Raw genomic sequence first — 24,451 nt, 5'->3', positions numbered from 1 at the left:
AATATTGCCCTCCTTGGTGCAGGTCCTAAGTAAGTCTTTTCAAGAAAACACATTTGAAGGTGAAAAAAAAACTGAAAATGACTTTAAGTACCAGACATTTCGTGATGGATCTCACTATCAAAACAACAAGTTTTTCTCTGTAGAGGAGAACAGAGTGAGTCTCATCCTGTACATTGATGACTTTGAGGTATGTAATCCTCTTGGGACATCTCGAAAAAAGCACAAAGTCACAGCTGTCTATTGGGTGTTGGGAAACATTCCGGTGCAATTACGTTCCACATTGACATCAATCTACCTTGCAATTCTGTGTAAGGCTGAAGACACCAAGCAGTTTGGATTCCAGCGAGTTTTAGAGCCACTGTTAACAGATATCCAAAGCTTGGAGAAAGATGGTCTTTTTGTTCCAGCGTTAGGGAAAGCCATTAAAGGGACTGTGGTCAGTGTGGTGGCAGATAATTTGGGGGCGCACTCTGTGGCAGGATTTGTCGAAAGCTTTGCAGGGTCATACATCTGCCGGTTTTGTGTTGGGGAGCGATCCAAGTTTCAGTCCAATGAAGTGAGATCTGGGTCTTTTCATCAAAGAACCAAAGATCAACATACACTGCATGTACAGACAGCTGTGTCTAGTCCAGATCACCCTCATTGTTATGGTGTAAAAAAACAGTGTGCATTGTCAGAAAAACTTGAGCATTTTCATGTTACATCTGGTTACCCTCCAGATGTTTTACATGATCTGCTGGAGGGTATTGTTCCAGTGGAACTGGCTTTGGCATTTGATAACTTGATCAAGAAAAAATATTTTTCTCTCATGGAACTGAATGATGCCATTTCCAATTTCCCATACAAGTGGAGTGATAAAACAAATCGCCCTCATCTCATTCCTGCTAACTTTTCGACTCGAAAATCAGTAGGGGGCAACGCACATGAAAATTGGTGCTTATTACGTCTTTTGCCTCTGATTATAGGTTTAAAAGTACCCCAACAAGAGCCTGTATGGCAGATGCTGATGACACTGAAAGACATTGTGGACCTTGTCATGTCTCGAGTCCATACTGAAGAAAGCATTTGCTATCTTGACAGCATCATTTCAGAACACCGAAGCAGATTCCTTGATGTTTTCCCCCAACATAAGCTCATTCCCAAGCACCATTTCCTTGAGCACTATCCTCAGCTCATTCGGGAATTTGGCCCCCTAGCTGCCCTCTGGACAATGAGATTCGAGGCCAAACACAGCTTTTTCAAGAAGGTGGTAAGACACACTGGTTGTTTCAGGAATATTTTGCTGTCTCTTGCAAATAAGCACCAGCTCATGGTTGCATATCATCAATCACATTCTGTCAAACCATCACTTGCGGTCACAAAAACAACAGAGGTCTCTTTAGATGTGCTTAAGGATGATCTAAAAGACCTGGTGAAATGCAGATTCCCTGCTGTTACAGCTGTGCATGTTGCCAATAATGTGTGCAGTTTAGGCACCAACTATGCAGTGGGAATGTTGTTGTGTTGTGGTTCCACTGCAGGACTGCCTGACTTTTCTGAAGTGTTACAGATAATGGTGATTTGTAACAAACTGACTTTTTTCGTGAGACAACAAAATACATGGTACAATGAACACCTGAGGAGTTATGAGCTGGAGAACACAGGGAGTGTGCAGTTACTTGAGCAAAGAGAGCTTAAAGATTTTTATCCTTTGGCTTCATACACCCTTGCAGGAAGACGCCTGACAACTTTAAAGCACCACATTTGCCTATCTTTTTGAAATGTGAGGAGAGAAGCTTGTGAATAAATGTCTGTATTTCTCTTCTGTTGTTGCAGCTTCTTCCTGTTGATATGGCACCCTCAGCGAAACTGCGGATAATTTTTGGGGAGGATGATGTCCACAAACTACTTTTACCTGCAGGCATCCCAAGCACACTTCAGGACCTCAATGATGTTCTTCGAGAGACATTTGATATTACAGGACCATTCACTGTTATGTACCAGGACATGGATTTCGATGGTCAGTTCTTCACTTTGACCTCGATTGAGGAAGTACAAGATAAAGCTAACCTCAAAGTAGTAAAAACTGAACCAGTAATCTTAAGTCTCACTACTGTGGACATGTCAGAAGTCGAATCTCCAGTTCCACTATCTACAGAAGCAAGCTCCTCCTCATCTGTATGCGACACAATCCTGTTGTCCTCCCCAGATGAGAGTGGACCATCCTACAGGTCTAAGCCATGGCCATTTAAGTTTGAAATACCAGACTTCTCTTATGATATAGACCTTGCACTGGAAGCAGGAAAGCAAGCTTATGAAAATGATGGCACACTTTTGAACAACCCAAGCATAACTAGTAGCATTCTTGAGAAGCTTGCAGAGACTATATTTGGCTTCACAGCATATCCAACTGGTGTCCAGATTTTAGCTGTTGCTGAAGCCTTGGTAGCAAAATACCCATGCCTCAAAGAGCCAGGTTCTTTTAATGGCCTATATGGTTGGCAACAGAGGATAAAGTATAAAATGGGCAACTACAGGGCAAAGTTAAGAGGTCGCCAATTAGCCATTCCAGAGCTCGAGGTGAACACACTGAAGAGACGATGCTCCAGTGAAGAGGGTTCACTTAAAGGCTTTAAAAGGGCCAAAAAAGCTGAAGTCAACTATCTGCCACCACTGCCATTCGGTGAGACTGAGGAAACCTTAGAGATGGATAGACTAGATTTGCTGAAGGAAATGAAGAAGAAGAACAATGAGAGGGCAATTAATGAGAAAATGGAGAAGTCTTTCGCTATGAGAAGAAAAGAGGTTGTCAAGGATTGCCCTGCAATCCAAGACCTCTTAGAGAGGTGGCCTTCTCTGTTCTGTGAAAATCAGGTAAATCCAGTTCTTGTTCATGCAGCAACTAAGTGTATGTGAGATCTCATGAGTCATCTTTGACATGATTTTGTGTTTTATCTCTCATTTCAGATCAAAGAGGAGTTTAAGCGAATAACCACAATTCATCTGGAGCGAACGTTTTTGTCCAGATTGGACAGGTACACCACCAAACTCCTGGAGATATTTCGAAGGAAGGGCGGGACTGCAGGGACCAAAATAAAACCAATGTTGGACTCACTCAATAAGGTAAAATTTTAAATTATTTTAATTACATAATCTAATGGAAAAGATGAGGTCATACACACTGAGAATGTATCACTCTTATTTAAAGGACAAGTTGACAAGTTTGTTATTTTAAACTTAAAGCTTTGTTTTCAGATTGTTTATGATGAAATCGAACGATTTTGATTGAAATTTGGACACATGCTGCTGGCCGGAGCTTTTTTGGTTTCTGTGGTAGCACACCCCCACCTCCACAATGGCTTCATACAAAGACGTGAAACTCACCGAGTGGTCAGGGGTGTTCACTGATATGTTCACACACAAATCGTTGCAAAAATGCTTTCCAACAGGTGTTTTACCATTTGTTGTAAAACTGGACCTATTTTTTCAAACGCCTTACACCTGTACATTCTTCCGCCGAGAGCTTGAATAATAGAATGGAATAGCGGCGGACTAATACCGTACATCACAGCACATCTAATACAAGTCAATGGAGTTGGACAAAAACTACAATAAAAACCAGTTGGAAAGTATCTTTTGCAGCGATTTTTGTGTGAACATATCAGTGAACACTTCTGACCACTCGGTGAGTTTCACGTCTTTGTAAACGACAGTTTTATGCATTTTAGGAAGGATTGTTCCAGTGCACCTATGAAGCCATTGTGGAGGTGGGGATGTGCTACCACAGAAACCAAAAAAGCTCGGGCCAGCAGCATGTGTCCAAATTTCAATCAAAATCGTTCGATTTCATCATAAACTGAAAACAGGGCTTTAAGTGTAAAATACTGAACTTGTCCTTTATTCTGATCAGTGTCTGTGTTGGCTGAAACTGTTCTCCTGATCCTGACACTGTGGCCACAATTAACAATTTATGCACATGATTGTCTCTACAAGTGTATACAAACCTGTCATCTCTCCCTTAATATGCGCTCAAAAGCAGAGAAATTTACAGAATTTTCAAAGTGACCCTCTGAGTGCAGCGAGATCCCTTCCTGCTGCCCATAGACTCCAATACAATTATTTCCCAAAATATTACTCTTGTGTGTGGGAATTCCTGTCCTTGACTGGTTAATATTGTGATAGGAGGTACTGATATGTTGCAAAAAATTCATTTGCATGTCCAGTGATGAGGCAGAAAACTTTCCTCACTGGGCAGAGACAGTTTCTGGACCCACAGATCATGACATGCACTGTACTCTTGTCTTAACACACATTGTTGAGAAATTCATGTTAAGTTGTACACTTCACAACGTTAGAATGTAGCTGCAGGCTTACATTCTCCATGAGTAACTTTCTGTTTACATCTGTATGTGCTGTTATGTATGTATGTTACATATGTTATGTTGTGTATTTTCTGCAATAAATTTTCTTTTTGGGTTTAATAGCATCATGTCGATGGCAGAAGGGACATTATCATTCGTTGCTTAGTTGAGTATCTTGGAGAGAGTGGAGAGGAGCTGATCAAAGACCATCAGGTATCTGATGATCATAATGACTGTATTAAAATTGTCTAACCTTATAATCTGGTCTTCACTTGTGATGATATATTGAAGGTCAAAGATTCTCTACCTCTTTTTTATTTTTACATTTTTTTTTCTCTTAACCTTTTCTTTTACTTGGAATCTATTCTAGTTATTTCTAATTGTGGTTTGTTTGTTTTCACAGGAGGACGTCAGCCAAGAAGCATTGAAAGAGGACTGCAGTAATCACATGATGAAGATCATCGTAATCCATCCCAATGTGGCACAGGAAAACCAAGATCCTGTGAACGTGTCGGTCATCATTGAGGGGACAGAAATTCTGGAGGACTGCGGAAGTGTGACAAACGCTTGCCTCCTGCTCATGGGTGTCATCTATGCTGTCAACTTAAGTTACCCACTGAAACTGAAATATACGTTTGAGGTATTTCAGAAGCTGTTTCTTGAGCTTGACATCCTTAAAATGTCACCAAAGGTCCAGTCTCTCCACAAGAAACTTTTAGTGTGAGTGTTCCAGTGTTATTTGTGCTTTTGTCCAGCACAATTAATTTGTTTGCATTTTGTCTGTTTTCTGACAGTAATTTCAAATGTTGCTCAGTTTTATACAAGTTCTTTCTGTCCTGAACGTTCTGAGAATGTCTGCAAAGGTAGTGATTGCAACTGTTAATGGACAGAGTTGATGTATGTGTTCTGAAAGTTGATTAGAAGAAAGGGGACAGTGCACACTGAGTTTTTGAATAGCATGTTGTTGTTGTTTTGTATATGTGTATATGCTCTGTTTTGAAATTTGCGATCAAGAAGTTCTATGGCCATGTTTTTTGTGGTTATAATGTTATGTAGATATTTTAAATATATCTATGCCATTTCAACTGTGAAATAAAAGTGTCTCTTAAGCTGCAAATATTTGTTTTTAGAAAATATTGATTTATTATTTAATAGAATAATAAGAATATTTATTCAATTCGATTAATATTAACTAGTACATTCATAATAAATATTACTTAATAATTACATAGAATATAACAAAGAAAAGATGAGTAAGAAACACAAAGAAATATCAGCAATGTTCACTTGGGTTTTGTAATTGGATGCAATGGTATTCTGAGTAAAAGTTACAACCTGTAGATGAGTATTGCCAGTGCAATTTACTTGTGTATTTCACATAAAAAATAGATGGTTCTAGTAAGTAAATATTACTTAGAAATAGCCCGAGTAAAGATTACAAGCACTTTCTGTGTGGAAAAAGTTGCCTAGCTTTTTTTAAGTAAATGTCACTCCAAATTTTTTTCAGTGCACCAGGGTACATTTAGACAGCAGAGTCTAGATTGCTATTGGACTGCTTTCACTTGAACCATTTCATGCTCCTTTTATTCGGGCTGTTTGTCTGCCTCTGTAGGCTGCTAAGATTGCAAACTTCTCTGCAATTTCTCTTAACTCTAACCCTTTATTTTGGCAGCACGGCTGTGGGAGATGAAACCCGACGGCGCCGTGAGAAGAGATGAGGGAAGAATGAGAAGAGAGCAGGGAAGTGTGAGGAAGGGCGAAGACCACGAAATGAAAAGAAAGAAACCACCCTGCCTTAATGACTGGCATCATTAGACTTTGTGACTTGTCATCCTTCCGTTCTTTAACTAGACTCCATCATAAAAAGTCCATCACTGAAACAGCACTTAGTAGCAGAGGGGTGCCAGGTCTGAAAAGACACTCCACATGAGAAACCTTGAGTGAGGAAAGAGATCTTAGCTGGAGGTCTCCTTTTGAAAGGATAGTTGATTGTAACCAGTGATGGACGTGACGGGCTCCATCTGTACAGTCCATAAAGAGGAAAGCACACTAAAGTGCACAGGCGACACACTGCATATTTAATCCCTGGATAACTGAAAACGAACCCTGGTGTTGTATATGATTAAAAAGGACTCGAGCTAGAAACAGAAACATTCTAGAAATGACAATACTGCGACGAGATGCACACCTGCTGCTGCGCTCCTGAATTATAAATCGCACCAGCATACCAGAAATGGCAGTGGCCTCTATTTTTGATCATGCTAGATCAATGACCCGCCTCCAGGACTGAGTGTCTGCGAGAGACGGAAGAGATAAAAGAATAAAATGCGAGCGTGTGTGTCAACTCTCCCAGTGTGTATGTGTGTGTTTGTATGTGTCACAGTGAAGGTCAGCCCCATCTATGAGTAACAGGAGACCGTGGCAAGCCGCTGCCTTCAGCTGCACACTTTAAACATTTTTACTGGGGACCGTGACCTCCCCCTTTCCTCTCCGTATCTCTCGGTGCCGGCGGCAGCTTAAACAGGAACGTTAACAGTCCGTTGGTCACCGCAGCCGTAAACGTCCACGACGTGCCCAGGTGCCAACCCAGGAATTTAAACTGTAGTAAAACCGTCTTCATCTACGGGTGAGAGGCGAGAAAACAGCACAGGGCAGTTTGAGAAAATAAATGGTGGATAAAGTTTGGTTAATCAGCTAGTTTGATGGGGTGGGGGGGGATTCGATGGAGGAAGACAAGGAGGAGAAATCAAAGTGGGAATGGGTGGGGGATCGTTGCACCTGCACCTCCCAGCTGTGCTGCGCCTATTCTGAATCACTGCTCCACCGGGAGAGACTGCTTAGCGTTCGATCTGGAAAACAGGGATTTATTACCAAAGAGGGGGCTACTAGTGCAACGTGCGCGTATATCTGCATATCTGTGTGAGGGGGTGGTGGGTGGGTGCAGCAGCTTACTGTGGAGATGAGTTTGGCTCCCACCTGTCTGACAAGCTCTAAAAAAGAAAAGCTAGTTTGAGCCTACACGCTGCAATACGTGTTATTCTGCAAGACAGAAAGGGAAGTTTGTGAATATATATTTATTCATCTGGATGATGAGTCAAGTAGAACGACTGTGTAACTCACATTTTGCATAAAAAGCTGTTTGGTTTGTTTTCGGCCAGACTGGGAAGAAAATCGCTGGAGGCGACAGTACTGTCATATTTTTTTGTTTTCACTGGTTTGCATTAGTCAGTGTGGATTCACACCTTGAATGATTTATATTTTGGGAATTCCAAGACCTTAGCTGTCAGTGATGACAGGACAGCCACAGCACAAAGATTCAGATTTTAACATAAATATTTGTCCATCAGCTGCAGAGGCTAAAGGAAAGCCCAAAGCACGTTTAAAGGTTTTTGGAATCACAAATTTTAAAAATTACTCAGTACTGAAGACATTTTATAAGACTCTCCATTATGTTTTCCAGGGCGAGTAAGTGAATCTACGCCTTCTCACAAAGATGAAAAACATATGCGTGTGAATAAGACGCAGCATACACGTGCAAGAGAGGCCAGGTCCTAATCAATAAAACAGGGAGTTAAATAATTTCTCTGTCGACACTATTAACCTGAATCTCAGCAGATAAGCAAATTGAACTACAATGTAGAAATGGCTTATCCAATTAAAAGGGAATATAATGCACAGCAGGAAGTGTGCACTAAACCTGCACGGGTCAAACAAGAAATACCACAAGAGCTGTGCTGCCTCTCAATACTGAGATGAGGGCGAGCAAGAGACACACAGGATGAGAGGAGCGAGAGAAGCAGCACAGCACAGTTTCCCAAATGAGCTGTTTGCCTGGCACGCTTCGGGGCTCTCGCATTGTTGCTGTGTTTAGAAATAGTCTCAGCTAGGATGCTTTAAAAATTAGCTGCCGCTTAAACCTTTGCAGCATGCCACACGAATAGAGCCTGACATCGCACAGTGACTATTTCAAAGGAAACTTGTTATGATCTTCAAGAGGGATGTATGAATATGCATCAGCAAGAGAAGGTCAGAGATCAAGGCTGGAAAGAGGCGTTTGTGCACCTGGATCCGTCCTTGCTCGAGTTCACAAAGGTGGATGAAAATACGGCGAAAGTGACATAAAAGGAAGGTTCGGCATCCTTGGTGCAGAAATCCTGCTCTAAAGATTTGACTGGTATTAACAGCTGTTCCGAGTTACCGCTCCCTCTCTTCATATTAAAGTCAGATCAAACGGACGAGTGGCTCTATCACAGTGGGAATTAAGGCTTTATTAAATATCTCAAGGGAGCCCACGTCTGCAGAGACCAGTGGACTTGAGTAAAAATACCCAACACAGCAGAGCGGCCAAGTTAGTTCACTGCCCCTCTTTCTGTGTCTCTGACACCCCCCGCTGCCTTTCCCCCTTTCCCCTCCTCTCCTCTTCTCCATGCTCCTGTGTGTGCTCCTCGCTCACACACTCACACCCTCACAAGCCCAAAGAAACGCTCAAGTTGGTGGCTGAGCGGAATATAGATGCGACTGGAGACAAGAGCTGGTGCCGTGATTTGCACATAGACAGAGGATACACACCCTGCGCTCTGCTTCAGTCTTCTTCCATCTTCAGTTTCTCTCCTTCCCATGTTTTCTCTTTCTCTGGACAAAATGTGAAAGGCATTGCTAAAGTGAACGAACCCCGCGCACACTGCCAGACCCTCGATATCCTCTGCCCCAAACTCGGAGCCCTAAATGACAGTCAGACGCGCGCAAGAAGGGCTAAACGGGAATAAACTTGCACGGATGGACCTGGCTGTGCAGGTGATGTATCGTGTGCCATTTCCAGACCCGGGACAAACTTGACAACACATATGTTTGCGCCATTAACACACAAGGGTAGCCCGGGTGAGACCAGGCGGAAGACCAGAATAAAAAGAGCGTGGGATCGCTCCCAGTCTCAGCGAAATAGTCCCCAAATCCCTCACACACGCGCACACATCTCGTCTGTCTTACCTGGTGGAGGAGAAAAGCCAAGAGAACGCAGACTCCAATCTCCATGGTCGGTAAAATTTCTCTGGGTGCGAAACACAAACAGCTTCAAGACAGGGCGATAGAGACTCTGTGAGCTGTGTTCATAATTCCACTGTCCAACCGCCGGAGAGAGAGGAAAGCCTTTCGCCGTGAGCCGCCAGCTGCCAACTTCCTCCAAATATAACTGCAGTCTGATCAGCACAGTGCTGGATAGTGAAGGCGAGACCACGACCAATAGATTTATGAGCAGGACAGAGACGGGGGGGAGGCGGAGAGGGGAGTGGTGGGGGATGAGGCGGGGAGTTCGTCGCGATCCAAGCAGCGGGTCAGCGTCGACACCCGGTTCGTTTGTGGAGTTTTCGGCAGGTGCAGCCGCAGGTTTCGAGGATTCATCAACATGACGCGTATCGCGCCGTTTCAGTTTTCACACGCGACAGGTTTATGCCCCCGATAGTGTCTGTAATTCACCCTCTTTTCAAGATTATTTACGGTGTCTGTCATCAGTGTCAGTGGCGCACGGGAAGCCTCTATTACCCACGAAGCCGCACCACTGCGATGGTGCCTGAGAGAAAAACTTCAGTAATGAAACATTTTAAACCCAAACTAGAAACACGAGCCGCGACCAAAGAGGCTTAAACATGAATCATTCACTCGGCCTTTAAAGTAAAAGGCTGGAGATGGAGTGACGCCTCCCTTCTCTGTGGCTCTCAGCTACAAGCCCTCTTGTTCTATCTGAAAATGTAAATAGGGCTTCTTTCGTTCGTTCTTTTACTTCAAGGACTTCTTCAATTTCAAGCACCATGTTTTTCAAACGAATGCTTCTCCAACAGGAGGTGTTGTTGTTGGAGACTTTTATCAGGTGTGGGCTTCGTTTTCACAGGAATGCTTCCAAGAGCACAGAGAAAGGCTAAAGGGGTTACCCTGGCTTAAGAATAGAACAGAAATGCGCTTTTCGGTGTTTTTAGTTTAGAACATAGAGCGAAAAAAGAAGAAGGAGAAGCTGCACTGAAAGTAACCTAAAAAGCAGTGACAATAAATTCGTCACCTACATATGCAAAGGTCGTTTTTTTACATTTATAATAAACATGCAGTAAAAGAAAATTCGAACTGAACTTGGCTGCGGTGCACATGCTGAAAAGAGAACTGCGAAAATTCATTCCCCGCACAAATTAACAATTGATCATTTAGCTAGAAGCAAGGAAACACGCTGACACGAATGCAGCTCTAAAGGAAGCTATTAAAACACAAGATCCTTGTCAGGTGTCCTTGAGAGGGGGGGGGGAAGCACTCAGTAGCTAAAGTCATGCCGTTGTGTAACTGACTGTGACCTCTGAGTTTGCAGGTGGGAATAATCAATTAATTACTGCACAATTATTAAAGAGGAGGATGGCTCATTAGAATTCAACCCTGCTGCTGATTAGCCCTAATAACATAAAATATAGTGTAGGGAGATTGCCTTTGGTTCTGCAGGGATGATGTAGAACAAAGCATGTCGGGCACTAGCTTAAGCCTGCAGTTTCAGTATCCTGCCATTTAGTTGACTATCAGCAGAAAAAAAAATCCTAATACGGAAAAAAAAATGTTGTGAAAAATGTTCAGGATTCAGATATCTGCCAGTCTACCTCGTCACTGCTCGCCTCAGTGACGTGTTCCTCACTGAACCTTTTTTCATGGCCCAAAGGTCAGATGTCTATAAACCAGCCCATCAGTCTTTCTTAAGGGGCAGCATTGTCACAAAGCACATCTTAATCTTCATGCAAAGTACCCCTAACCTCCAACACAGAGATAAGTTGTAGAGGCTGAGACAGATGGATGGGTCTGCTGTTCAAAGCAACTGAACTCTGACATAATGGAAACATTTAGAGCTCTTTACTCTCCCTTTCTATTCTATCCATCTGTCCATTTCTTACACCTAAACAAGCGTAACATGGGACACATTTCTGCATACAGCCATCATGATTTGAGAAAAGGAAAAGGTTAGCCCCACACAAAAGTCAGTTGTGGGTCATTGTGAGTGTCTCTCAGTGCAGCAGTCAAGTTCCTCCCTTCAGTTTCTCAATGGATGTGAAAAATGAGGGCAAGAATTGTTGTGACGCCTGAGGAATTGCTTTTCCCAGACAATATTTCTGCCATATTCATTTATCAGTAAGTAAAAGCATAGGGCTTGTATCACTGCTGTCTGCTCAGTTCAGAGCACACACATTCAGCTGCGGACCGCAGGAAGATGGCTGGCATAATCAATTAAAATGACACAGCTGAATGAAGAATAAAATGTCAAACAGTGTGTAACATTCCCTGTCACATATTTCATGATCATCACTACATATTTTAGATTATGGGAATGACACAAAGAGCGTCATATTCGGTTTTGTAAGCCGTGGCTAAGTGGAATCAACAAATCATGACTGAAGTGTGTGTTCGGTGGGTTTAGCTCAGTCAGTTCTACGGTTCAGTTTCATTACTCTCAAATACTCCAGACTCGATTTTGTAACCTCAGAAATATAATTTCTACTTGTTATATTTGTGGCTATTGAACATTTTTTAGTAATTATGTTTCTATAATTCAGATTTGATACCTAAAAACGTGGCTGGTGACTGATTTAACTGCTTTTTCAGTCTCTTCTCAGCAACTTGGTGGAAAATTATAGCTCCACAACAACAGTAGAAGTTAATGTTGGACCAGTTGTCTGAAATAGGAGGATAATATGCAGCCAGTGAAAGAGGATGTGGCCACGCTGACTGACTTTGATTGTTGTCTGTCTGAGGTTGCATTTCCTCCATCTGACATCGGAAAAGACTGCAACTGCATATAGTAAGGTATTAAAACCAAGGACCCGGATGTTTGTGCTCATGTCCCACATAAAGAAAAGAAAAAAATATAGTCCTCTGAAAATAATTATGTCTTTCAAGAAATAAATAGTGTATTATTAGTAGTGTTTATCTTCTTTTTTCTGTTTTCATAGAATAAAATAATACTTTTGATATGTGAGAGGAAAGACCAACAATGTTAAGAGACAAACGAGCCAAGAATGGAAAATATAAATACGACATTTCTCGTGTATATTCTCATGTATGTACAGTAACAAGTTATCCATCCTGTATTTATTCCTTAATGTTTTGCAACATCCTCACACTCTGCATCACTGCACATAAATATGCGACATGTGTTGCTTTTGTCTGTTTCATGTTGCTATTGTCACCATTATAGGCTCCATTCATGTAAACAGTCAGTAAAGCTGATTCTGATTCAGAGTCATATTACTAATTTCAACGGGATCTTCCACTAGAAAAAGCAAAGACAGTAAAGTATGATCCCTGCCACGGTCTCTGTCAGCTGCTGTTTCCAACTGATATCAAATACATGGAGCAACCTACACTTCTAACAACACCTAAAAGCACCCCTCATAACAACTGCGCCTCCCCAACCCCAGGAAGGTATGGTAATCAGTTCAAGAGCCTAGACACAGAACTGTGTCAGGAACCTTTCGATCAAGACCGAACGAGGAAAAGCAGCGAGCACTTTTCCAGAAACGCAACCTTGAGTTACACCTCACTTCAGAACAGAGACGCAAGCAGAAAGAAAATATATAATCAAATATATAATCATCTTTGTGGCTTCTTTTTCTTGACCTTCAAAATACAAAATATGAGCAACTATTCAGTTACAGTTGCTGTTTAAATAGGTGATAATTAGAATACAGTTACTTTGTTGAAATACATGGATTACATGGCAGTATTTTCCCGTTTCATATGTTAGGCTATCCCCTCTCTAATTTTGTGTAATGGAGACCAGGGGTTCCATTACCCTTACTTGTATTTTATTAACTGATTGACTGATTGGGAATTAAAACAATATAATAAAGAAAAACACACATTTGTTCTTCTGGATTCTGTGGTGTGGGTGTGGTCTCTGGCCGGCTGCAGAGGAGGGGTGACGCAGTGAGCTCCCGGGCGGCGCAGGGGCGGGGTGAACAGGTGTGCTGAGAAGTGAAGGTGATTGTCACTCTTTATATGTCCGCAGTGACAGTCAGAGGAGTACTGAAAACCACAGTATTAATAAAAGTATTGCTGTCCTCACACCTGTGTCCCGTGGATGCTTTACAGGACAAACGTTACTGATTCTTTATTAGGTTTATTTCATTTAGGATTTAAGTAACAGCTTGTAAAGGTGAAAAGACAATCCACACATCCTACCTGTGTCAGAAAGGAGCCAAAGTTTGAGCTGTTCACATTTAATCATTTGTCTGTAACCTAAACTTTTGGTATGTGTAAAAAGAGAAGTGTTAGTAGTACTCACCCTTCCTGGTTGCTTCTTGCAGGATGTGGAACAAAAGAGTAAAAGCAGCTCAATCACCTGCTGATGAGCTGCTGGAGCAGACCAGTGTGCCAGGTTAGGGGAGTCTGGTTAAGAAGGCTTTTAATTTAGATAGAAATGGTTGAAGAGTATGTTATTGATTTGTTTATAGTATGTGTTGGAAATATGTATATGCTTGTTATGTGTTCTAATGTTATTGTATGTTTGTTTGTGTGGAGGGTTATGTTTTCATTTTGATTGGTTAACCTGGGCAAGTCCAGATGCTCAGCTGAAACAGTGAGAGCATAAAAGGAAGCCAGATGCTTTTTAGAGGGCTTGGTGTTTGTGCCGTATCAGTGTCCCTTCTTCAATAAAGTCTTCTAGTCCATGGATACATTTTATTCCACTTTCGCGTCATATTATTAGAAGGAAATATGACCGCTGGCCAAAACTGACATTTTGTTAATTCCACACATTGTCGGAAACTTAAACTTGCATTAAGAGGCTCTAATGTAAGCATCCTGTTAATGTTGGTGTCCTCAGTTACTCAATGGACCCAGAGCCAGCACAACAGAGGCAGCAGTGCACGGGCAGGAATGCATTTCTTACTTGGAAATTCTGACTGCACTTCACATTTAAAGAAGAAAGGGATAAAATCTGAGCGTACAATGCAGACTCTGTCAGCAACCAAGCTGCTCTCAGCATCAAAAGACTCCAACCTAAAGAAACATCTGGAAGTAAGTTGCTCCACCACCACTAAAGCAGTTCATTAGGCATAAAGAAAGCTCAGACAGGACCACTCGAGCTACAATCCGAGGAGACTTGTTTATACCTCACAGACGGACAGCATTTGGGCAGAACATCCTCTCTGTTAAGGGTGGCCATCTGTGGAACAGTCTTCCTCAACCCATTAGGTTGGAGGAAGTCGGGGAGTGCGTGGAAAGGGTCTCCAGTTTCAAGTTTCTGGGTGTGCACATAGACACAGACCTCCAATGGAGCTCTAACACCTCTGCGGTCTTAAAGAAGGCCCAACAGCGTCTCCACTTTCTGAGAATCCTCAGAAAAATGGACCTGAAGAAGGAGCTGCTGACCGTCTTCTACCGCTGCTCCATTGAAAGTGTGCTGACATATTGCATCGGTGTGTGGTTCTCCAGCTGCACCACAGCACACTGAAAGGCACTCCAGAGGGTCATCAACATGGCCCAAAAAATCATTGGACATCCTCTTCCCTCCCTGAAGGACCTGTACAGCACTCGCTGTCTCAAGAGGGCACGCAGCATCCTACGGGACTGCACACACCCAGGACACCGGGTGTTTAAGCTGCTGCCGTCTGGCAGGAGGTTCAGGCTGCTGAGGTCCCGAACAAACAGACTCAAGGACAGCTTTTACAACAGGGCAACAGCCCTGATCAATGCTAACAGCTGACCTGACTGGATACCTCCCTGGACTTTTTTAGGGGGGAGGTAACAATGTTTAAAACAATAACAATAATAATATTTATATTTATAACAAGGTGCAATAATAATTAATGTGCAATAATAACAGTGTGCAATACACATACACTTATTCTTCTTTTTTATACTAAGTTAATATACTGTGTTGTGTTGTTTGTTGCATTGTGATATCGTCACAATGTCATATCGTGTCGTGTTGTGTTATATGTAGTGCCGACATAGGACAGTTTTCCAATTTCATTGTACTACTGTACTATGTATGACTGTGCAATGACAATAAAGGGTTATCTTATCTTATCTTATCTTATATTAGAGAATGCTCGACATTCAATTTGTTTAAGGCAAAGGTTAAAAACTGGTTATGGACAAATCAAGTGTGTGATCATGTATGAGTTGTATAGTTTTAATGTTTTATTTGGGAACAGAATGGTGTGTATGTGTAAGTTTGGTGATGGAGTTTTTATTATGAATGAATGATGAATTTTTATGAATTTTTATGTCTATTTTTTATGCTTAAGGACAACAGATGGAAATTAGCCTTTGGCTATAATCTGGCATGTTTACATTCATGTAATTCTTTTTTACATTTATGTTCATTAACATGCACTGTCCTGAATAAATAAAATTAAAATTAAGTTCTTTTTAAAAAACTAACGTTAGTCCACTGCAGTACATCTTCGATGTACTATTACTGAAGGCTCCTCACTACCGAGCTAACATTGTTAGCTGGCGTTAGCTGAGGTTAGTTCATAGACTGCAGACTGTTAGACTTGATGAATAGCGTTAACAACCTGCTAACTGCAAATAATCATACGCACTTCTGAAAGCAGTCTATGAGCTAACCTCAGCTAACGCCAGCTAACAATGTTAGCTCAGTGGTGAGTAACCTTCAGTAATAGTAATAAGTCACAGCAATATTCATGTAGTTGTAAAAATGTGACAGTATATCAAGTAATCCAAAGTATTCAGAATACGTTACTCTGAGTAACATAATGGAATACTTTATAAACTACATTTTGGGTGAAACTATATTATTCTGTAATCTGTAGTGGAATATATTTTATTTAAAAGTAACCTTCCCAACACTGCTTATTACTTTTATTCTTGTTTTAAGTTGATTCTAATCCTCAGTGCATGTATGTATGTGTATTTAAAAATCGGGTTGTATTAAAATTAACGGCTCTTAAGACAAACTTGGGATATTTGTTGTCATGTAAAATATTTTATGGAACTTTTGGTTCTTTGGCGTAACAACAGCTACATGATCTCACCCAGCAATCTCCAGCAGCTGACGCACCCATGACTCTGCCTCAGCACCTGGCTTAGACACATATAGGTAGTAACTAACCGTCGCCTGTGTTAACTCGATTGTTGGGACATTAGACTGACATCTTTGTTGAAATTCAATTCCAAATTCACTGACACATTCATCAGTTGCTTTTGAAAGGCCTGCTTATTCGCATGTCTTCACGTGTCGCTTATTTTCTCCTAAAGTTCTGGTTTTACGGTTATTTGCTTGTATAGTTTATACAAAGTGACTTTGTTGTGTCTTTGTTGTAGACTGGAAATAATTATTTTACAAATCGAGACACGTCCTTTGTTTTTTAATTTACCACTCAGTCTCTAACTTTTATCAGATGTGTTGTTATCTTAGTTAAAATTACATTTGCTCCCAACTTAATGTTGCTTACTTTAAGTTACTTATAAATACAACACATTATTCTCTTAAGCTTTTTGCTAATATTTAAGCAAATTTCTCAACATATATGCACAAAGCAGTCACTTCATTATGTTCACATGTTAAACTTTCATTAATGCAAATATTTAATTAGTCGAACAATGTGCTGAAGTTAAAAATAAAAAGGGGAAGAAATGTAGTTTAAGTGACTTTGAATGTGGCAAAGTTGTTGGTTCCAGGGAATCTGCCATTTCAGAAACTGCTGGGATTTTCCTGTACAACTATTCCAGTGTTTGCAGAGAATAGTCCAAAAAACAGAAAATATCCAGTGAGCAGTAATTCTCTGGTTGAAAATACCTCGATTCCAGATGTCAGAGTGAAATGTCCCAGCTTTTTCAAGCTGGTAGGAAGACAAAACTAACCCATATAACCACTCATTAGAAAGATATGGAAGAGCACCTTTGAATGAACATGTGAAACCTTGAGTTTGATGGGCTACAGCAGCAGAATACCACAGCAGGTGTCAGTCTTGTCAACTAATGACAGTAAACTGAAACTACAATTTGCAGTGACTCACCAAAATTGGACAATAGATGACGGGGAAAACATCACGTGGTCTGATGAATCTTGATTTCAGTTTCAACATTCAGACGGTAGCGTTAGAAATTGGCCTGAACAAAATGAAAGCACGGGCCTGTCTCACATTGTATCAACATTTCAGAGCGGTGGTGTTGGTGTAACAACGTGGAGGATATTTTTGTGGCACACTTTGCTCCCCTTGGTGCCAATTTAGCATCATTTAAATGCCGCAGTCAGTGAGTATTGTTGCTGAACATGTCGATCCCGTTATGATCACAGTGTACCCACAGCGTACTCTTTAAACAGCTGCTCCCAGCAATGCACCATGTCACAAAGATAAAAAAAGACATCTCAAACTAGTTTCTTGAACATAACAAATCAAATACCCTCCAGTTACCAGATCTCAATCCAAGGGATGTCAGAGGGATGTTTCCTCGTTGAGTCTGTTCTTAAAAAAACTAAAACCCAATTCTGTGGTCGCCAACTTTGTGCAGTCAATCACTACAGAACTCTTAAGTTCATGTGACTTTCAGATGAGCTTAAGAGCAGTGACTAGAGAGCATAATTGAATGGGTTTCTATGGCTGAGCAACTGCAACCAAGAGTTGCGTCACCAAGTGCAATGCAAAGCACTGGATACAGTGGTGTACATCACATCATGCCTGGGCTCTAGAGCAGCAGAGATGTGTTCTCTAGAGTGACAAATGAAGTTTCTCCTTCTGACAGCTCGACGGATGAGTCTGGGTTTGGCGATCACAAGGAGAACAGTATTCGTCTGACTGCTCTGAGCCAAGTTTGGTGGAAGGACGATTGTGGTGTGGGGTCGTTTTTTAGGAGTTCAGGCTCAGCCCCTTGGTTCCCGTGGAAGGAACTCTTAATACACGAGGATACCAAGACATTTTGGACAATTTCAGGCCAACTTTGTGGGACCAAAGTGGGAACTCTGGGTGTACCAGTGCACAAAGCAAGGTCCACAAAGACATGGGAAACAAATAACAAAGAGTTTAGTGTGAAAAACACTTGACTGGGGAAACAAACTAAACATAAAGCAGGTTTGCTGTGCCCATTTTACCTTTTTATGTCCAACAAACAGGCAGAACAAAAAGACTTTATGTAGCTCTGCAGGAGGAATATGGGACAAAGTTTGGCACATGTGACTTCTGATATGTCTGTATTAAACTTGGCATGAATTATATTAAAGTTTTTATTATAACAGCACTTTTGTTATACTTGATGTGCTGTTCAGAGCACAGTGAGTGACTAGACATTCCTACTTCCTCCTCTAAACAATATAAATCCTCAATGGCCCTGAAACCTTGAACTGCAGCACAATATAACCATGTATACATGTTTCCAATTATTCACATTCATTGGACTAATCATCCGTAACAACAACATGAACACGCAGGGGACACAGCGAAGCAATTAGCTCTATTTATCTGATTTAAGTCACAAAATGCTCTCTCTCTCCCTCTGCCCGCCCCCCTCCGGACTGAATGAAAAAAAAAAAACAGCTTCACTGTCATTACATCATTTATTGATTATAACTGGATGTGTGGATCAGTGATCCAGTCTTTTATATTTATATATAATCTTTTTTTTTTGGCCTTATACAAACAAGCTATCAGCAGGTGCCTATAATTTAGATTTAGCTCTGAAGTGGAGGTGTCTCTAAGTAAAAGTAGAATGAGTGACTGATATTAAAACAATAAAAAAGTTTTTAAAATATAATATCACGTGAAGTCTCACTGGTCTAACCAACTGTCAGACAGTATATAATGTACAGTATATGTCAAATTACTCACACCCTGAGATTTATTGCCACTAGATGGGGGAAAAGTGTCCGTATCAAAATAACTTTTTTCTTTTTACCTGGAACATGAAAAACAAGCTTTAAGCTGCAGATTCCTGTTGTAGCAGGTTCTACTTATGCTTTGTTTTTTACTCTTTTTGTGTGTGTAATAATAGAGACGCAGGCTTGAGCTCATCTCTCTCATAAAACACCCAAAACCCACCATCTCGCCTGCCGATGGAATTAGAGATCTGAGGATACTCACATCCTTCTTTTTAGACCTGACTGACAAAAGGAAGCAGGTAGAGAGCACAGATCCCTGAGAGAAAGAAGTCTGGATCACTGAACCAGACATCTGCTTCTAATCAGTTTGTGCTGAAACACAACAACATCAGAATCTTAGGGCCACCACACACACACACACACACACACACACACACACACACACACACACACACACACACACACACACACACACACACACACACACACACACACACACTCAAATTGTGTAATTTCATCTCATGTATTGATTGTAACTGGATGTCTGGTTCAGTAGCCACCCTTTGATTCCTGCTTTGCTCACTCTTGGCCTTCTCTCCATGAGCTTCATCAGGTCGTCACCTGAAATGGTTTCCAACAGTCTTGAAGGAGTTCACAGAGATGCTGAGCACTTGTTGGCCCTTTGCCTTCACTCTGCGCTCCATCTCATCCCAAACCATCTCCACTGGGTTCAGGTGACTGTGGAGGCCAGGCCATCTGAGACATCACTGCATCTCTCTCCTTCTCTCTCGCCGTGCTGGCTCAGTGTGCCTTCGGTTTTGAATAAATCCCCAACAGTGTCACCAGCAAAGCCCCCCCCCACACACACACACACACACCATCACACCTCCTCCATTCCACAGCGGGTGGAACCAAAGATCTCAAATTTGGACTCATCAGGCCAAGCACAGATGGTCTAATGTCCACTCCTTGTGTTTCTCAGACCAAACAAATCTCTTCTGCTTGTTGCTTTTCCTTAGTCGTGGTTTCTTAGCAGCATTAAGGCCCGTACAGTCTGGGGTGGCTGGAGCTCAGGAGGTAAGCGGGTCATCTGCTGCTTGGAAGGTTAATGGTTTGATCCCTGGTTCCTTCAGTCTGCGTGCCAAGTATCCTTGGGCAAGATACTAACCCCAAGTTGTTTGAATGTTAGCTAGGAAGCATTAAAAGCTTTCAAGAACGTGGCATGTTGTATAGAGCACTATAGCGCTATACAAGAATCAGTGCAATTACCATTTAGTAAAAATAAAGAAAAACTATTAAATGAGAAGTCCAAATGTTCAGACTTTTATCTGGTAGCCTTATTTAAACAGGCTAACAGCAGGTGATGTAGGCTGAGCTCTGAAGTGGAGGTGCCATTAAGTAAAACAAGGAAAGGCTTTTTCAGTAAAATCTGACTAAATGTATTAAACACATTCCAATTAATTACGGTTTATACTGATCTCTGGATGCTGCCAGACCATGATGAAATGTACCGATGCTACTGTCTGCACCAAGATACATGCATGATATCTCAGAGCTGTAAGATATGATCTGTGTTTAAACCTAGAGAGTATGAAATAATGTAAAATATATGATAATCATGTTATTTTACAGTCTTTACCTAAAGCTGAGGTAACTGTTGGCACTATATAAACATAACTTGTTTTTTTAATTTGATAAATGTCAAATTGTCAAGTTATTGTATTTGGTTAAGTGGAGGACACCACTGTCCCCAAACCTGCTGCCTTGCTTCCATGACTGAAAGCTTTACACAAACACAAACAACACACACACACACCAAAAAGGAGTCCTATCATTTCTATGGCTGCGTTGCTTGTTTTGCCCTTAAGATGGCAAAAACAAATTAGTAGCATCTAAACCATATTTCTGAGAGACAGGGCTGGACAGCTCTGAGCTTAACCCGTCCAACACTCGTAAGAAATGGAAATGAAATGGATCTCCAGCTGTGAGTCAGCCTTTTAACTCAACATCAGTATTTGATCTCATTTGCACAGGAGACCAGCAGCAGATTGTTTAATGCGCATCCTGCATGGCCACAAATATCCAGCCGTAACTGTTCCTGGCTATGTAAATAAAGCTCATTAAAATGTTTCACTAACAATGAATTAAACACGAATTTGATTATTTTTATTGCCAGTGTATTTTCTAAATCAAATCAAAGAACTGCCACATCACGCTCATTCCAACAGTGGATTTTCCGCATGATTGTCAGCGATGCATCCAGGTGTCGAGTGGCTCTAGGTGTGTTCTTGCAGTTGGACAAAGGTCATATCTTGTTTCAGACCACTTGTACTTTTCAGAATTGTTCTTTTGAACGAGACTACAAGAACTACTTTATTCCTTGTGGTTTTACAAGTGAACCAATACTGTGTGCAAGAAACTCAACATCTACAATATGCAAACACACCTTTTATTGCTCAGGAACATTGGAATAATTTAATAGATTCAAATTAAGCAAATAGACTCTTTTCTTTCACTGCAGCCTTTATAAAACACATTTACAACCATCGATCCTGAACTGGCTCTTGGAGCTGGAGCAGATGGTAAGTAGCCAGCAAGGGACTGAGCAGAGGCCTGTTCCAATAAACTATTGTTATAGTCCAGAATAATTTAGGTTTATTATCACGAGTCTGTGACGATTAGACACCCATTCATAAATTCTGTGTTGATTTCCAGATGAATGAGTGCAACTCCCGAGTTTTGCGTCACATATTTCACAGCTTCCCTCACCTCATTTTGCATTCTTTTTCAGACCTCTAATGAAGTGTTCTGTGGTTTGCTACTCATTTTATTTCTGTTCATCTTAAGGATTGGTCATTTACTCTCATAAGGAAAACAAATTATACCTGAAAGTGGGTCAAAATCTTATACTGCTCCACTAAAACAGTGGGCTGCATTGATTAAGGGCATTTGACAGATGTGAAAGTATTAATTACTCAGTTATATACTCATATATAACTGCTTGTTATCAGGTATTTGCCAGAACTGCACCATGTAATTAAATCTGTGCAGGAGCTAGCTTATAATTTTGCTTCCTGCTAATAAAAGAATTTGAAGTGGCACTTTGAGGCAGCCGGAAACCAGCGTTTATTATCTGATGAAAGAGCAGATGAACTGAGCACATCATTAGCTTCTCCTGTAGTGTACAGCTGTTAGCAATGACAACTCCACTTGCTTTTAATGCCGTTTTGAATTACATCTCCTTGTTCTTCTCCTTGATTGAGTGAACTGAATACATGAAAGCTAACTCATTGCCAGGTAAAGGACTTGGTTTTGTATTGTTTCCTCGTTATCATGACTCCCAGTTGTTTCCCACATCTGTGGGAATGTCTGTAGCTGCTCTTATTTATCTGTTAGGTGAGGCTGTGTGCAGTCAGGAATAGGACCCAAGGTGCAGACTCCGGAGACAGACGTGAACTCAAAAAGGCTTTAATGCTGAACGCAACATGACGTAACTAGAAAAACTCAAAATAAACTTACACCGGTGGACAGGCAAAACCCACAGCAAAATAAACGGTAGATCGCGAAACAGACACTAAGAAACACAGGGCTTAAATACACAGAGGGAGCAATCAGGGAATGGGTAACAGGAGGGAAACACAGCTGGGGCAAATCAGGCCTAACGAGACAAGAGGAAGCAAAACCAGACATATTAACATCACACATGGACTTTCAAAGTAAAACAGGAAACATAACAGACTCACGGGCAGGCACTATAACAAAGGGAACAGAGACACTGACTGGATGTGGGGATACAGCAGAAAGGGGAGACAGCAACATGGAACCCAGACAGAAAACCAGAACACTAAAACTCTAACCAAACCCCACCCAGAGAACCTAAACTAAGAATAATCCTAAAACCCATAAAGCAAAGCTAGAATATAATGAAATAACAAAATCAAAGAACCAAAAACACAAAAACACTGGGTCAACGACCCAGGGACCCTAACATTATCAACATATTCCCATTTTATTTTTATTGTTACCTTCAGATTTTGTGCATATTGCATAGATGAAATATAACACAGGTATGCAAAAACAAATTCAGCTGCATGGGATATTTTTTTTTATTAAATTTGATGTTTTTTAGGGTGTTGAAACCAAAAATCATCTCTATTCCCTCCATCACATAGTTTTGTTTTTTTGCAAAACATGAGGAATTTACATTAAAAAAGCACAACAGTGATGAAAAAAATCTATATTTTATTACAATTCTCCTTTATTACAATGCTCCTCACACCACCAAACCCACCGTACCCCTCCCACCCACCTCCCCTCAGTTCCTCACATATGTATTTCTCTTGAGTCTCGCTCTTAGAAATATTACATTAATGTAAGAAGTAGAGATGGCACGATACCACTTTTTTATGTCCGATACCGATATCATAAATTTGGATATCGGCCGATACCGATATGAATCCAATAGTGTTTTTTAATCTATAAAACAGTTCTTTTAATATCTTGCTGCATTTTGTATAAGTTCATACTCAAGTTTAAAAAAACAAAAACACTAAAGCTATTCTGTTATACCTGTATGCAAAAAAAATATTTCATAGTTCAGAAATACTGGTCAATCTAATCAACTTAAACCTACACCAACTCCTAGCAAAAAAACAAACAAACAGAAAAATATGGAACCCCCACCCTCCACCTCATGATGCTTAATCGACGTAATCAACCTTAATTTGATGCAGTGTGAAAAAAAATGCACAGAAATCAATTAATTAGATTAATTAAATAGATTCAACATCTTTCTTCAACAGAACTGCACAGATGGAAAAAGTACTAGCTTATAGGGTATATTAGACTTAACAGTTACTATATACAGTAATGGACTTCTATACATTTTACATCATATTAAAACTTTGGGTGTAATATTCAGATAATTTTTTATTAAAAGCTAGACATTTTAAATGAGAATAAGAAAGAAAAGTATGTCTTTGTGCCCCCTTCTCCCTGTTAATGCCCTATCGGCCCCCCTGGCTAAACTTTGCTAGATCCGCCCCTGCACAGTTACCAGCCGTCAGCTACGTAGAAAAAGATCCTGGAGTAGAAAGTAATATTAAATAAATTCTAAGCTTAAACGTGCTGCTGTTGTTCAGCCGCTGGTTTCCTCTTTCTGGTGCAAAGTGGGCCAAAAACAAACAAGAGAGACGGACTCGCGACAGAAAAGCCGATCAGCTGATCAGTTTCATGATTGAAGTAGCAGCAAGGAGAGGCAGTCGCTCCATATATCGGTTGATAAGCTTAACGCGGGAACGCTTTACAA

The 24,451-nt window shown here is 40.9% G+C and overlaps 1 protein-coding gene across 1 annotated transcript in view; it reads right to left on the bottom strand.

Annotated features, from left to right (window-relative positions):
• Positions 1–9,547, bottom strand: part of cdh13 (cadherin 13, H-cadherin (heart)) — a 423,714-nt gene extending 414,167 nt beyond the window's left edge. Inside the window, exon 1 of the mRNA XM_085411590.1 lies at positions 9,327–9,547. Within this exon, the coding sequence (XP_085267716.1) occupies positions 9,327–9,371 (45 nt within the window). The 5' untranslated portion in view covers positions 9,372–9,547. The remainder of the gene's footprint in view (positions 1–9,326) is intronic.
• Between the last annotated feature and the right edge of the window lie 14,904 nt (positions 9,548–24,451).

This window comes from Rhamphochromis longiceps, linkage group LG7, assembly GCF_057381845.1.
Source record: "Rhamphochromis longiceps isolate RC_006_pf linkage group LG7, R_longiceps_female_GT1.1, whole genome shotgun sequence".
Classification (NCBI taxonomy): Eukaryota; Metazoa; Chordata; class Actinopteri; order Cichliformes; family Cichlidae; genus Rhamphochromis; species Rhamphochromis longiceps.
Note: the sequence above shows the minus strand (reverse complement) of the source record. Positions and strands in the feature narration are given on the sequence as shown.